The sequence below is a fragment of the Perna viridis genome, chromosome 3 (genome assembly GCF_037379345.1).
Source record: "Perna viridis isolate PV_CMFRI_1.1 ecotype Kerala chromosome 3, ASM3737934v1, whole genome shotgun sequence".
NCBI classification, from domain to species: Eukaryota; Metazoa; Mollusca; class Bivalvia; order Mytilida; family Mytilidae; genus Perna; species Perna viridis.
Window position 1 is genome coordinate 39,465,644 of NC_142447.1, and position 15,949 is coordinate 39,481,592.

At 31.0% G+C, this 15,949-nt stretch overlaps 1 protein-coding gene and 1 long non-coding RNA gene across 14 annotated transcripts in view; one reads left to right on the forward strand and one right to left on the reverse strand.

The window, feature by feature from the left end:
- The window catches only part of LOC148622211 (uncharacterized), an 89,304-nt gene that overhangs the window by 10,331 nt on the left and 63,024 nt on the right, over positions 1-15,949 (forward strand). Inside the window, exon 1 of one of the 13 annotated variants that reach the window (XM_088571870.1) lies at positions 609-676. The exons of 7 other annotated variants lie outside the window; for them this stretch is intronic. In XM_088571870.1, coding sequence (XP_088427996.1) covers positions 642-676 — 35 coding nt within the window. In that variant the 5' untranslated portion in view covers positions 609-641. Of the gene's footprint in view, positions 1-608; positions 677-792; positions 893-940; positions 962-3,149; positions 3,249-13,464; positions 13,895-15,949 lie in introns of those variants that run through there. 5 more of the 13 variants (XM_088571872.1, XM_088571875.1, XM_088571873.1 and 2 more) reach the window with 5 other exon arrangements.
- Positions 7,406-8,748, reverse strand: LOC148622212 (uncharacterized). Its single transcript, XR_015920869.1, has 3 exons — positions 8,663-8,748; positions 8,220-8,399; positions 7,406-7,518 (listed from the first exon to the last, which is right to left on the reverse strand). It is a non-coding gene; the product is annotated as an uncharacterized LOC148622212 (long non-coding RNA).

Here is a 15,949-nt window from a genome sequence, read left to right on the forward strand (position 1 = left end):
TAAAATGATGAAAACTTTTGAACAGTCAGACCTTAATTGGAACTGTTATAGATAACAGGAGAAGTTGAATGGTTTAGGATTAAAGTCTCCCATAGTTACAATTATAGATAACAGGAGAAGTTGAATGATTTAGGATTAAAGTCTCTCATAGTCTTTATGGTTTGTTGACGAGAAAGGTAAAATAATTAATCATTAAACTTCAAGCAATAATAGGTTCCATTAACTTACCAAAACACTTGCTAGGCTTATTGTGCTTTGATATGTACTTTTTCATACTTCCATCCCTTCAAATTTAAGCTGCAAAATTAGGGTGTACCTGAATGGCTTGGTGTGGAGTATTTGGGAAAAAAAGAAATAAATGAATGTTGAATAGGAATAACTGAAGTTTACAACCTGAAATATCCATAAGTAACATGACAAATGTAATTAATTTTGAAAGTTTAAATAGACATTCTTTATGCAGATATTACCTTTGACACTATGTTTAATTCTTTGTTGTACAGCCCTTGACTCGGCCCTGTAGATTAAGTAGAATTTAAATAATAACAGTTGTACAAATAAAACAGTTAAAAATATAAAATGTAAATAAACAGTTTGGTATTTAGATAAAACACAATCCATGTTTGTTGTCAAATGTAAGCATGGGGCTTTTGTTTTCTCACTCTTTCCAAATGAGGTAAGTGGAAAGAAAAAGAAGTCATGTTTTATGAGCATGTTAAATTCAGTGTATCAAATGTCATTATTGTATTGTTAAAGATCCTTACACTTCGTTACATATACTTCATAGATAAGTGAAGTAACACATGGTTGACAGTGTAAAGTTTCACCAAATGTACTTTATTTTGGAATGATTTTCCTCTTAGATTGTTTAGATGCCTATAGAATAAGTCAGGTCAGTGTTAGGTGCCCTATACTATACAGCATGATGACACATTGTTGAAGAACCCTTTCTTTACTAAAAGTGAGATTTTATGTATCAGTAATTACATAGAGCACATTGTTTGTTGTGTCTTTGACTGATACTGTATGGTACATGTATATTGCTTTCAGTCTGTTTGTCAGTCCGCAATTCTGAAAGATATCTAGATTGTTTTGAAAGAATTTTATAATGTATTCATTGTATTTTTATTTAGTAATGCTGCAGTTTTAGGGCATCACAACATAAGTTTAGTAGGAAGGGATTTCTTAAATGCTCAATAACAGCTGTTCATTAATATCTTTTGCCCAGTGGCCCCAAATTTTCTTTTCATAATTTCATTAAACACACCTTAAAATGTTATATGGGAAGTTTTATGAATTTCTTGTTAGGCCCTATAGTGATCAGTCCGTCCATCCATCCATCCGTAACAAATTCACCTCCGCTCTATATCTAGAGAACCATTATGATTTCATACTTAATACTTAATATGTATATTAACCAACACCAGAGGGTGTGTCATAATGTATGTACAACTTCCTAGGTCAAAGGTCAACAGTGTTTTAGGATTTTTCATAAATTTAGGTTTTCTCAGGAAAAATTCATATAAAATCAACTTTCCCACAGTCAATGACTGCTTTCCTAACAAAACCAACCCTTTCAGCATATTAAGTTTTCAACTTGTCACAGGAAAGTGTAACTAAGTAACTAACTTTACCTGACCCAAATTTCACTTGTCCCGGGTAACAGGAAATAGGAATCCCAGAACACCGGGTCAAGATACAAAAACTTTGGTTTCAGTTGACAACCCCATGTCCTGTGGTAAAGATCCTGTCCGCTCTATATTTTGAGAACCATTATGATTTCAAAGTTTATACTTTACACATATATTAACCAACACCAGAGGGTGTGTCATAATGTATGTACAACTTCCTAGGTCAAAGGTCAAGGTCAAAAACTTTGGTTTCAGTTGACAACCCCATGTTCTGTGGTAAAGATCGTGTCCACTCTGTATCTTGAGAACTATTATGATTTCAAAGTTTATACTTGACACATATATTAACCAACACCAGATGGTATGTCATAATAACTTCAAATAATGCTTCATATCAGCTTATTTACCACATGTTATTGACAGCGGGGCCCACAGAGATGGCTCCCATCTCAATGATATCTAGTTATTTCTTCAGTGTTTTTATTTGATAAAATCTGCCAAGACAAAAGCTATGGAGAATGTAGAGAAATCCTTTTCCTGCCATAATTTTAAATGCTTTTATCTCAAGTACGAGCACACTGACCCATCTATTTTTTTCTTCATATATTGTTGTAATATGAAAGATCTAAAAAAAAGATTTTATAACCCTATGAAATCCTTGTTATTCTTAAAAAGACCAGCAAACATCCTTAAACTGTACCAGAACAGAACAATCATTGGCCTATTTTAACATAGTATGGGTCCAGGACTATGATTTATAGATGTCTACTCAATAGATCAATAATTGCCTCTGGTTTATCACTATTGTGTCATATCAAAATATTTAGTCCTTACAAACATTACTCTTAATGATATCTATTGAACAAATATTATAAATTAGATTTTCTTTTGAATTTTGTGGAAATTTATTTGCCTTCTTGACTTTAGATCTTCCTTTTTGCTGGTTACTTTCAATAAATGTAAAGTCTTCTCTGTCAGTCTGGTGTCTCTTTATTTCTGGATCTCTGGTTTCTTTTGTCATAATCAGGGCCATGGAAACATGCATTCAGTCTTCTTTAAAATCAAATATGAAAAGCCCTTTCATCCGCAGGGTCTTCTTTTCATTTCTATGTGCATTTTGCTACTGCTTTAAGCCATTTCAAATAAGTATTCTTATCTTTTCTATTAAACTGATTGGTGTGTGATATTAAGATCTTTTCACTATTAAATTCTACCAGGTTTTATTCCTCAATTATAGTATTCTACAAGGTATTAATTCTACTGAATGTTTTCATGGAAGAAATATCAATTAAAAATGGCCATATTGTCAATACCTAATCTCAAGTTTGCTCAATATAAACATTTGTGAAGCCTGTTCCATTCCTTGTAAAACCTACAGAATTTCAAATAACATGTTTTTTTGTCATTTCCATTAGGGGTGTAAACATTGGTTATTAAATGTTGGTTAATATATTACAAACTTATGAAAGATTGAACATATCTTTTATAGATGTGTTAAGAATCGTTTGAATTTTAAACAAATTGAATTTCCAAAGTAAATATATTGGTCTTTAAATAGGTATTTTAAGTTATAAGTTTGGTTTTAGGATGGATTTGAAGAGCTGTTAGCTAGCTTAGGTCAGTGTTTTGTACATTTTAAGTGGATTTAGACTTTTTATTTATTTGAATTATAGTTGTTAATAGATTTAGATCAGTACATATTACTCGTATTAGAATTTTGTGTTGCTAGTTTTTACATTAATTTTTCTGAAACCTGAAGCCATAACTGAAGAAGTAGAAAAAACATGGATTTGCTCTTAGTATAATAATAATACATGTACCATTAAATATACATCTAATTGAAAATTTGTACTGAATCTGATATTTAATACAGTTCAAAATTAATTTTGAATTAAGTATGAGGAAATTTCATGAAATTCATTTTATAAACAAATCAACACCATTGCAGTTTAATACAAACTCTTGGTGTTTTTTGTTTGTAAGTGTTTGACAAATCCTAATTGCTATTGATTGACCATATATAATTTTTTTTTTTCACTTGTATCTCCAAAGCCAAGATAAGTTTTGATATTGAAGTAATCTTACATCCAATAAATCATAGCATCGTTTCACTAATCAAATCAAACTTCATTTTGTTCATTAATTTTTTAGAGCTCAATCTAAAATTAAATGACCTCAGATGCTAAGCTAAGTTAGCATTGTTTCTGTTGAAATTATTTGGGAAATATGCACCACAAATTCTTGTATGTACAGCATCATATTTCCAAATTTCAACTCACAAAATATAACACAGGACTTGATTGGTCATCTTCACCAATTAGTGTTGTTTCTAGCTTCCTTAGCAAGATTATGGAAGATTAATCAGTCTTATTTTCATCATATAAAAATTTTAATGAGCAATCAGGACTTGACTAAAAAAATTGTATGGACTGGGTGCTCTTGTAGGGTAAGCTTTCTTTTGCTTTTTATCCAATGAAACACTTACATGATATCACATTCAGCTCAATACTAAAGAGAGAAACTACTAAATTATGAGCAAATCTGTTACCAGGGTGATGATTAGCTAGTTGATGATTTTGACTGTGAAAGTTTTAAAGACAAAAAGTAATTAGTATAGTCTTGTGGCTCCATAGGCTGGGGAATGTTGCCGAGTACAGTCATATTTGAAATTGACAATTTTGAATGAGAAGTTCTCACATTTATAGTAAAGTTTAGTTATTGGTCTTCTTTCTTTGTATATCACTTATGATACATCAAGATATGACATCTCAGTGTCTTTCATGTCCTTTATTTCAATTTCTTTATGATACATATGATAAGTGGAACATAAATAATAATCAATTCTAGAATTATTTAAATATAGAACAACTATGTAGCGAAGTGTAATGGACCTTGCTAAGTGCAGTTCTTTCTTTTCAACTATAAGCGTTAACGAACAGATTGTCAAGCTGAGGAGCATAATTAGTTCTCATTGGTTTGTTTAACTGTCTGCTGGAAAATAATGAAGTGCTATGCATTTGAAGGGGGAGAGGTTTCCTTTTTTAAGCATGACTCCTTGTAATATTATTTAAAAATATAACCTGACTCATACTAATTATGACAATAACAGCTATTTGCTTTCCCAGAACAAATGTGTAAATATGTGTTTTTTTACAATTGTTCATTTATCAAGGTACACTAATAATTTTTATCATTGGACACTTCTATGTATCGCTACCTCTTCAGCTTTTGATATGGATAGCATTATTTAAAACAAGCCTCTATTGGCCAATACTTCCATGTTAGTTAGTGAACTGTAATGAAACGTTTTGTCAGGAATGGTATTTAGACTGAGTTTTACTTACAGATATTTTTTTTAGTGTGGTGATGGTGGTTGACTGAGAAAAATTGCCTCAAGAGGTGATTTTGAATTCTTACTGGCCAATTTTAACAAGTTTGAAAACAATAAGTTTAAAATATATAGATTCTATCAGTGTTATTGACAGCAGTGACCATGAGTTCTTCATACTTTTCAGGACAAACTAAGTGTAATTATTTTCATGGTAAGAACTACTTATAAATAATTTCATGCAATTTGATGAACTATTGGGAATTAAACCTTATGCGAATGTAGATTGAAAAGAAAAACTGAGAAAGAAGCATGAAAACTTGCCAGTTTATTGTTTTACTTACCATTAAAATGCCACATAACAAAAATACTTATATTTTGTTATGTTGTATATTGTAAAAACATGAATATTTTAAGTCTTTTTATAGGTATCATAATGATTTAAAGTTATAACAAACAAGCCACAGCAAATCTGTTTTGATGTTGAAATTAAATATGGTGTGACATTTTTCATCAGTTCTTTATGATTGATTCCTTTGGAATATTTGGCCACTTCCTGGCTTGATATTTGGCATCTGCCATTGTGAAAATTTTAGCGATTGTCTGTTTATGACTGTTGTTACAGGATAGCACCATAAGAAATGTCAGAAAAAAATGTACCTAATTACTTTAATTATATTTTCTATGGTAGCAGTATGAAACAGTTTCTCTATGATTTGGTTCTATTATCTTCTTCTTTGATGGCAGTATATTTTGCAGACAATGTAATATAAACTACAAGCCGTCCAGCACATTTTGGCAAAAAATAAGGGTTAGTTTAAGGGCAAAAAAAGAATTAGGAATTTTACAAACATTGACACACTTGATTACTTGTGATGAAGAAAACATTTATAGACAAATAGGATACACTCTCTTAATTACAAAACAAGCAGTCGTTGAAACAAAAACTGCAAGGATAATTTTCAAGACTCCTAAGACAGCAGTGGAGTAACAAATTATGGAAATTCAGATGAAAAATAAGGGCTTTTTAGGAATTCCCTTTGAATTTCAACTTTTTAAAGGAACATTAGTCAAACCGAAAAAAAAAAGAATTTTTGAGACTTTAAGGGTTGCTGGACAGACTGAAACTAGTGATATGAAAAATTCACCATTGTGTTTGGTGGTTGTATGATTGTGATGCTTTGTCCATAAAATCTTCATGGAAAACAATGTACAGCGAGTAATGTTGATATGGCATTTAGCTTTACACAAATTTTGAGCATCAAATATGTATAAGATATAGCTGTATGATAATAATTCTCTTTTTCTGAGAAAAAAACCTAGAATTCATATGATAATTCAATTTTCCATGATGCACTATAGGAATCTAACATCTCTTGAACAGAGAGAGAAATTGTAAGATTTCACATTCTCTAGCAAATTAGATGTGCATATTTCATATAATACAGAAAGAAATGAAAAATGCGCAAACTGAAATGTGTTTTTTTTTTTTAAAGTAATCAGTATGTATTAAATTTGTTTTTTATTTTTTTTTATGGCTGATCTGATCTGTAAATTAAAGGGAGGTAACTCTAATTGACCTCGACTGCAGTCTGCAATTTTTTTGATATGATTTTTTTTTTTGTAGACATTTTGTTTAATTATAAAAATGTTTTCCTTTTAATCATTAGCTCACCTAGACCAAAGGTCAACACCAGCTTATGTTATCACTTTTTGTCCGGTGTCTGCTGTTAATAAACTGTTCACATTTTGCCCAACTTCTTGTACCGGTAAACCTCTCGACCAATTTTAAATAACATGGCAGAAATAATGTATGGAAGAGATTGGCCAGTTAGCAAAGATCAAGTTCTCTGATAGGGTTGATGATCTTAATGCCCTCTACAATTGATCCTCTTTTTGTGTGGCTTAGGTGGTTTAATGGGTAGTAGAAAAGACATAAAAATAGGAACCTCTTTAAATGATAAACTTATGTTTAAATAATCAAATGGTATGACCACATGATCTAACATTCTGCAGGTGAGCATTGTAGGCTCTTCAGAGCCTCTAGTTCAAGTAAAAAGTGATTTTCAGTTTTGATTTTTAAATTAATTGATTTTTATAACTGTAACTTTACATGATTTCCTTGAGAGTGAAGAGTAGGTCAAGATGCCACTAGATTGAAGGAATCCTTCTCGGTGGGGTCAATATAAAATGCTTGATATCCATTCTACTTAAAAATAAATATGGAATTTAAGAAAAAAACTAATGTCATTAAGATGATGAATTACAATATTCTGGGAGAGGTTTAAGTTTCTTTGCATTAGTGTTATCTGTATTTTCTTACTGCACGAAGTAAACAATGTTGTAGGGTACAACTTGGGTGTATATCAATACAATTCTTGTCTTACACCCCATTAATCATTAAACTGAAGACTACCTTGAAAATGAGTTTAATAAATTTTCATTTCTCTCAGCATATCATTAAATTTTAGTATGTCCAGTTAAATTACCAACACTTTCAGTACTAAATGTCAAGGTGATTGTAAGAAGACAGAGCTGTTCCACACTTCAGGGGATGAACTGAAATAAAAGTCAATTGTTTTATCAATAAAATGTTCAATATTAACAAAAAGTTAAGTAAGTCCATATAAATAATTTTAACACAAGGTGCTTTGTTATCTTTGATTTTATCAGAAATAAGTTCAACCTTACATGCAGAAGAACAGAGAAAATTAACTATGCTTTTAACTTCTGTGGTTTGTATGACTGTGTCAATAAAGTTTAGTTTAAGTTTATATCACAACTAGGTGTTTTGTTATTGATTTTATGTTTTTTTTTAATTTTTAATACTATGCCATGGTATGCTCAGTGTTTGTCTAGGCCTATTAAGTTGACACACCTTTAAAATATTTTTAGAGGACAAAAAGTGCAGTTCCCTTCCTTGCATTGAATTTTAATTTTGTCAGACATTTTTATTCTTGATTGAATTCTTATAGTTTCTTGATAATGCTGCAATTCACTAGAAAGCCAGTAATAATTTATCTTCTCTTACAAATCTGTTAAATGTATGGTAAAAAAATAAAAGTATTGCTATATTTGGGGGAAACTTCAACAAAACTTAGAGGGAATCAATCCCCCTTCACTTAAGTCAGACCATATATAACTTTAAGATATATTGGATGGGTGAATAAGTACTACATGGATATGGAGTGAATGTAAATACAGAATTATTGCTATTATGATGACATTTATATGTTTCTTGAAAAGTAAAGTGTGCTTACCCTCCCTCTGCTTCTAGTCTATGATCCTGATTCTTTATGGATTCCAAGTTTCTCATTTAGTTTTAGTTTTTTGTCTTCAAATTTTTATACTGTTTACTGTTGCTGTGTCCATATTATTGACTTCATCTTCATCCAGCAACTGTCTGAGTTAGGATGTAATTGTGGCTTTCCTTGATGTAGCTGAAATATAACTGTTATGACAGGTAGACATTTCAGCACTCCATAAAAAAATGCAAAAGGGCATTGGAACACAAACCAAATATAGTTACTTGTAACAACAAAATACACATTTTAGAGTAAAAGAAAAAAAATATGCTGTGACTAAATTTGCATTTTAGGAAAAAAAATACTAATGTTGTAGATAAAGTAGATAGAATATAAGAAAGAAAAAAAAGATTAATTCGATAGTTAACTGGAAATGTAAATAATCGAAATATAATTACCAGTGCCAAGAAATGCTATGATTTAACAAATGCAGGAAACTTATCTACACTAGTAACATCTCCAAGTGTTCTTGGCACGATTAATTATTTTTTGGTTATTCAAAATAATCAGATGATTATCCTATTTATAATATGGATTTTCTCAATACTATATTGATATTCAAATCATCAGTGACATCAAATTAAGTTTACCTCAGAACTAAAATGTGTTGAGACAAACGTCTGTGTGAAAAAACAGAATTTATTTCACATAAGAATTATGTAAATAAATTACTCAGGGAACATTTGATTGTTCAGTATTATAATTATGATACATGTTTTTTAATTAGAAAAAAATATAAATGGCAAGTAAGTTACTATAAGATAGAGACTTTAAAAAATGTTAAGTAGCACTCCAGCTAAGAATCATGCAAAATGTGATACATGGTTGGATTGCCTACATATTTTTATTTTTGATATTTTGTTTAAAATGCTTCAGTAAAGAAAAATTAACAATTGGTTTTTCGTATAACCAGTGCTCATAGGAGATAAAAATTGTATATAATGCACTGTAGAATTCAAAATTAAGGGAGATAACTCTGTAAATGCCACTCAAATACAATAGAATCTATTGGATTTTTGATGTTGATTATCTCTTCAGAGCAGGTAGATTTGAATGAACAATTACACATTTCATAATATAGACCCATAAAACAACTTAATTACAAAAATAAAAATATGTAGCTTTTATTGGGGTGTATCACATTTTTCAGATTTTGCATGATTCTTACAAAGACGGCTACTTAAATAGTAAGTTACAATAAAAACATTGATGTTATTGAACCAGTTTGTTCACCTTGTTTTCCTCTCCTCTTTCAACTACCCTAGAGTTATTAACATTATGAGCAACTCAGCAGGTGTTTCTAGAAATGGAGAGTTTGCTTACCCTACCTACCTATTAGTGGAGTCCTAGTTGCTCATTTGCTTTTGTTTCTTTGTATGTGTTATTTTAGTTATTTCATGTTTTTTGTTGTGTATGTTTACCCTGTCTAGTTTTTATCCCTGGATTACATTCATGGTTCCTTTGATTACTACTTAAGAACTTCTCCGTCTAAGAATCAGGCAAAATGTGGATAAGGTGTGGCACATGAATAAAAAATACACAGACATTTTAATGTATTTATACCACATAACCTCAAGAAATAACTGTCAAAGTGTTTGAAAAGTTTGCCTTTTTAAGATATTGATAGGTCAAATTTAGTTGAAATGCACTTTAAAAAAAATGGCGAGAAAATTTGCCCGAAGTTTTTCCTTATATAAGCAGTCAAAAAATATCTATGTCACCAATGCTTCAGGAGAAATTTAAATAGTTATTTTCTAGATGTATTGAATGTATTTGAGGCAGAAAAAGACCAAATTGAGAAATATGATGTGCCACCCATTGCCTGATTCTTACATAGAATGGTACTTAAGTAGCAGTCTTTGTAAGATTCATGCAAATTCTGTAATATGTGATACACCTAAAAAAAAAGGCTACATATTTTTATTTTTGTTGTTAAATTGCTTTATAGGCTTATATGATGAAATGTATAACTATTCATTCCAATCTGTCTGCTCTTAGTAGATAATTCACATGGAAAATCCAATAGATTCTATTGTATTTTAGTGTCATTTACAGAGTTATCTCCCATAATTTTGAATTCTACAGTGCATTCTATACAATTTTTATCTCCTTAGAGCACGGGTTGTATGAAAAACTGAATTTTAATTTCTGTTTACTATGGTAACTCAAACAAAATATCAAAATTAAAAATATGTAGGCTGTTTACCAATGAATCTTATTTTGCATGATTCTTAGCTGGAGCACTACTTAAATACTTGAATTTTTTAGCGCACATAGGGATCAGTAGTATTTTGCATATATCTACAGAACCATTAGGTTTAGCAAAATTATTTCAGTTGCTGAAATGACCCTTATTATAAGGCCATCAAAGGTCATCAGGGATCAAAGTTGTCAAGCAATGCCTTGTAAGAGTTATTGCCCTTAAAAGATGAAAATGGCTTTCTTTTTTTTTATTTTCAGCCAATATCTAGAAAAATACAATAGATAGAAAGAAACTTTCAATCGCTAATATGATCCTTATGATAGTCCTACCAAAGTCTTCTTGAGTCAAAATTGTTGGACAACTCTTTGTTAAATTTATTGCCCTTGAAAGACAAACTTAAACTTGGTGAGCAATTAAGGCTCCTGAGAGCCTCTTGTTGTATTTGGCGGTGTACAACAGATACTTTTTAGAATGACTTAAAGTATACGGACAATGTAAATATTCCAGAGAGCCAAGTGCTCAAATGTGCATCCTTCAAATCCCTCAAAAGTACCTGCACCCATAGCAAAAGAGGTTTTTAGAAAATTGAATATATGCAAGAGATTCTAATGAAAATTTGCTGTGTTAGAGAATTTAAATATTGGACAAATCACATGTAATTCAACTGATTACAATAGCTGTCAATGTACAAATCTGCATTTCAATCTGTAAATCTATTTTACATAACATGGTCTTACCAAAAACAAATTTTCAATTGATTTTCCCATAACTTTTCCTCAGATAATCCCTTGACTTTAAACTTCTATTGAGAGGTTCATGTCCAAAGTTTTCAATTCTTAATCGTATATAACAATATTTCCATTAGAAAAAGTAGGCCACATACTGAGATTTTACAAATATAGTTTTGGCAACATCTAAATGTGAAGTTGTAAAATAAAAGCTCCTATTTATATAGAGTGTTCTTCCTAGTTCTAGGTAGGATATTGAACCTTGGAAGAACAGAATAATACAATAAAAACGGTGGCTGGCTTTAAAGATGGGCCATATGTTGTAAGAGATTTTGGGTGCTGTTCAAGGCTTTAAAGATGGGCCATATATTGTAGGTGCTGTCCAATATCAAGTAGGAATATACTTATCACCATACCATGTGCAACTCCATGTTTAATTTTTCAGCTCTTCTTAAAATTCAACCACTGCTTGAACTAAACTATCTTTGGGTTAAAAATTCAAGCATGTCATGATTATAGACAGTGCTGAGGTTCAATATCCATCTTGCTGAATCTTATTTCATAATTAAATAGTTATGTTTTGACACTTATCAGATCCATGGCTACAAGCCTCAGATATTAAAACCAGAATATCCATGATTTCACGTAAGTCATTTGTTTAAGGCTTCAAAAACGCAATGTCATCGTCATCATTGTTTCTATCAAGTCAATAAGCATTTGTATCTGTTCTATCTAAGCCCTTCTTGAAATGGTTAGTTTTATAGAGATTGATTAATATGCAATGAATGTGCCATATTTATATATTCGAGTACTTAATATTAAAATAGGACAAGTGGATAGTATAACTCACCATTAGAGGGTATAAAACTCATATTTGCATGGTTATTTAACACCAATAAACTTCTACTTCTGATGACCTGGTCATTCTCTATATTTTACCATTGTATGTCATAATGTCAGAATAAATATTCCTTGCTTTAGACTCAGCAGTAACCATATATGTTACTGTTGACCCTAAGTTAGTAGATATCTGCCATAAGGAATCCTAACTCTTTTTCTTCTGTACATTCCACGATATTCATCCATGCTGTTACTGAATGCGGATGATGATTCAAGAGAAACAAAATTCCTTTTAGCATAGCAACTGTAGTGCTGTTGGTAAATGTAGTACATGTAGTAAAAACATGAAGTGCTGGCTTAATTTTTTATCACAGTTTTCCTCAGTTGTACATGGTACCTATACTGATATTGATAGTGATAGACAATAAACCAGGAGTAGCCACGAAGAAAAAAACTTTCACTTACATTTCTACATTTTGTTTTCAAATGGGGGCATCAGAAAGTTTTTATACCTGTTATACCTTAATCTCTGTTCTCCCATTTTTCTTTTATATTTGAATTCCAATAATTGATGTAATCATTGTTTACATTGATCTTCATAGAAATAGCTTGAAATGGATTTTTACCATTATGAACAAAAGTGTTGTATACTAGAGTAGATAGAAGCTCATTTTGACTAAGATAAGCCAAATAAGTTGGTAGGAATAATGATTCCATGATAAAAACCACACATTGACTTGTTCATGTAGAGATGAGTGACATCTGGTTGGCTTTGAGTCTGAAAAATGTCTTTGTAATTGCAATGGTATGTCTTCCTGCTGACAGTTCCTTTCAAATTTCTTAACATGTAGATTTATTGCAAAGCAAAGTTCTATTGAGAATCAATCAAGTTTCCTGATGTCCTCAAATGTATTGTGTCTCTCAGATATTTGTTCGTAACAGACACAAGGGCTTCATTTAAGGTACTGGTTAGATACATGCATTCATATGTAACATATTTTTGTTGATGGTTCATGCATGTGGGGCCTCATACAGAAGCTTTTGACAAAGTCATTAACACCTTTCACTTAATATTGTTAAATTGATCAACTGATAAGTAAAGACAAACACTTCACATGTAAACTCAATTCATAAATGTCTTATACAAAGATATCTGGAACCTCTCCTTGTCAGGTGAAAGTTAACCAAGAAGCAATGTATATGCTATAATAAAAATATTGATGGGAAGTTAAAATCATTATTGGTCAAACGAGACTTTGAGTCTGTCAAATTCAGGTTACAAAGAGCCTTTTATTTAAACACCTGGACTCTTATGGAAATAACCTTTAAATCTGATAGATTGATTTATTCTTTTAAATTATTTAATGATGGAAAGTTATTGTGACTTTACCTCTTGTTTACATTTGTATCAGAAATTTGTTTTTTTTTTATGCAGAAGTGTTATCTGTTCAAGCCTTGGATTAGATACTTTACTTTTCTTTCAAATCATTCTTTGATGTGTTTATGCTTCTTGAACATAGCTTGGAACTTGTTTACTTTTTTGTGGGATATACACCTTTTGTATTTACTTAAAGTGGATTTAATTTAAGAGGCATTGTTTCTATATTCAACCACGGTACTTACATAGTTTTTGAAGGCAATGACTCAAAACCAGGATGTTTTCTGTTTTGATATGAAGTTTTGTTGAATTTCAGTATTATTTGTGTAAAACAATTGAATGTGAAAATGAGTGTACTTGAGTTGAAATCCCCTGTAGATATAAGGATACTGGATTATAATTCTAATATAAAGAGGGATATTTTATTTGACAGAGGGAATAAGAGAACAACGATGAATCCACACCAACTTCTTCCTCCAATGTAAGACTACTATAAAAGAGTTCATTTATTGATATCAGATGTCTTTTTTATTGAAATTTATGTATTTGTTCCATTTTGATTTCCTGGTTATTTTATATACCTACAGCTTGGGCAAATAATGAAAAGCCTAAATCACAGCAACAGGTAACATGTAAATGTATAATAAAAACTGTTTCACCCTGATATTGAATTCATGAAAATTGTCAAGGATCAGACCCAGTGTCCGTGCGTTAACAATGAATATATTTTGACCATCGAAAATATTGATCTATTCTTAAAAAAACATGTTCAAAATAATAAGTGTAAGTTGAGCATGAATACCAAGTAAATTGATAATTTATTAAAGAGCAACTTTTCAATGTTTTTTTTTATCCCCACATAATGTGTGTTCATTAATGTTGTAATATTTTGTCATGTGACTGAAGCGAACAAAATAAAATAGTTAAGAAGTTGTTTTTGTCAGTAAGTATTGCTTATCAGAAAAATTTCTTCATCTCATGCACAAAAAGGTCTTGCTCAAATTTCAAGATTGAATATCCAATTGATTATTGAAATTGTGCTCTCAAAAAAGAAGGTTTTCACAGAGAAATAAAAATGACAATAAAAAATGAAAGTGGGGAAATTGGCAAGTTTTTCTTCTGTCATAAAAATGGTAATATCTTGTCTCTGATGAGCAAGCTTATTTTTCACTTATAATGTAATCATCTGATATTAAAATTGTAAATGTATTTACTGTACACATATTTCAATAATACCTCTTATCAGCAACAGTAGAACTCAACAGAAGATTCAAATTAAAATGGTAAAAAATCTACAAGGAGTACTCATAACTAAATAAGACAAAATCTAGCATGGCACTGAGCAGTTTGCCATGTCCAAAAGAAAGATAAACAAATCAAAGAGAGACAAAATCTAGCATGGCACTGAGCAGATTGCCATGTCCAAAAGAAAGATAAACAAATCAAAGAAAGACAAAATCTAGCACGGCACTGAGCAGATTGCCATGTCCAAAAGAAAGACAAACAAATCAAAGAGAGACAAAATCTAGCACGGCACTGAGCAGATTGCCATGTCCAAAAGAAAGACAAACAAATCAAAGAGAGACAAAATCTGGCTTGGCACTGAGCAGATTGCCATGTCCAAAAGAAAGACAAACAAATCAAAGAGAGACAAAATCTGGCTTGGCACTGAGCAGATTGCCATGTCCAAAAGAAAAACAAATCAAAGAAAGACAAAATCTAGCATGGCACTGAGCAGATTGCCATCTCCAAAAGAAAGACAAACAAATCAAAGAGAGACAAAATCTAGCATGGCACTGAGCAGATTGCCATGTCCAAAAGAAAGACAAACAAATCAAAAAAAGAGACAAAATCTAGCACGGCACTGAGCAGATTGCCATCTCCAAAAGTAAGATAAACAAATCAAAGAAAGACAAAATCTAGCATGGCACTGAGCAGATTGCCATCTCCAAAAGAAAAACAAACAAATCAAAGAGAGACAAAATCTAGCACGGCACTGAGCAGATTGCCATCTCCAAAAGAAAGACAAACAAATCAAAGAGAGACAAAATCTAGCACGGCACTGAGCAGATTGCCATCTCCAAAAGTAAGATAAACAAATCAAAGAGAGACAAAATCTAGCATGGCACTGAGCAGATTGCCATCTCCAAAAGTAAGATAAACAAATCAAAGAGAGACAAAATCTAGCATGGCACTGAGCAGATTGCCATCTCCAAAAGAAAGACAAACAAATCAAAGAAAGATAAAAATGATTTGAGTTTCTAATTTTGCAATAGTTCATTTACTTAAAGTTGATTTCATCAGAAAGTGTACATAATCTTTTTGGTAAAAGTTTGTAAAAATATGTGTATGTATGAAAACTTTTATATCTCAAGCTTAAATGGTTAGATAATTGATAATTTGACAAATTTCTACAAGTTTTTTTTCCACAAATATGTAAGAAAATCGAAGAATATGCTTATACGTTAAAGGATTTTGATACCTTGTTGGTTGTCAATACCTATACCAATTTCCTTGTCAACGTATGTGAAAAAAT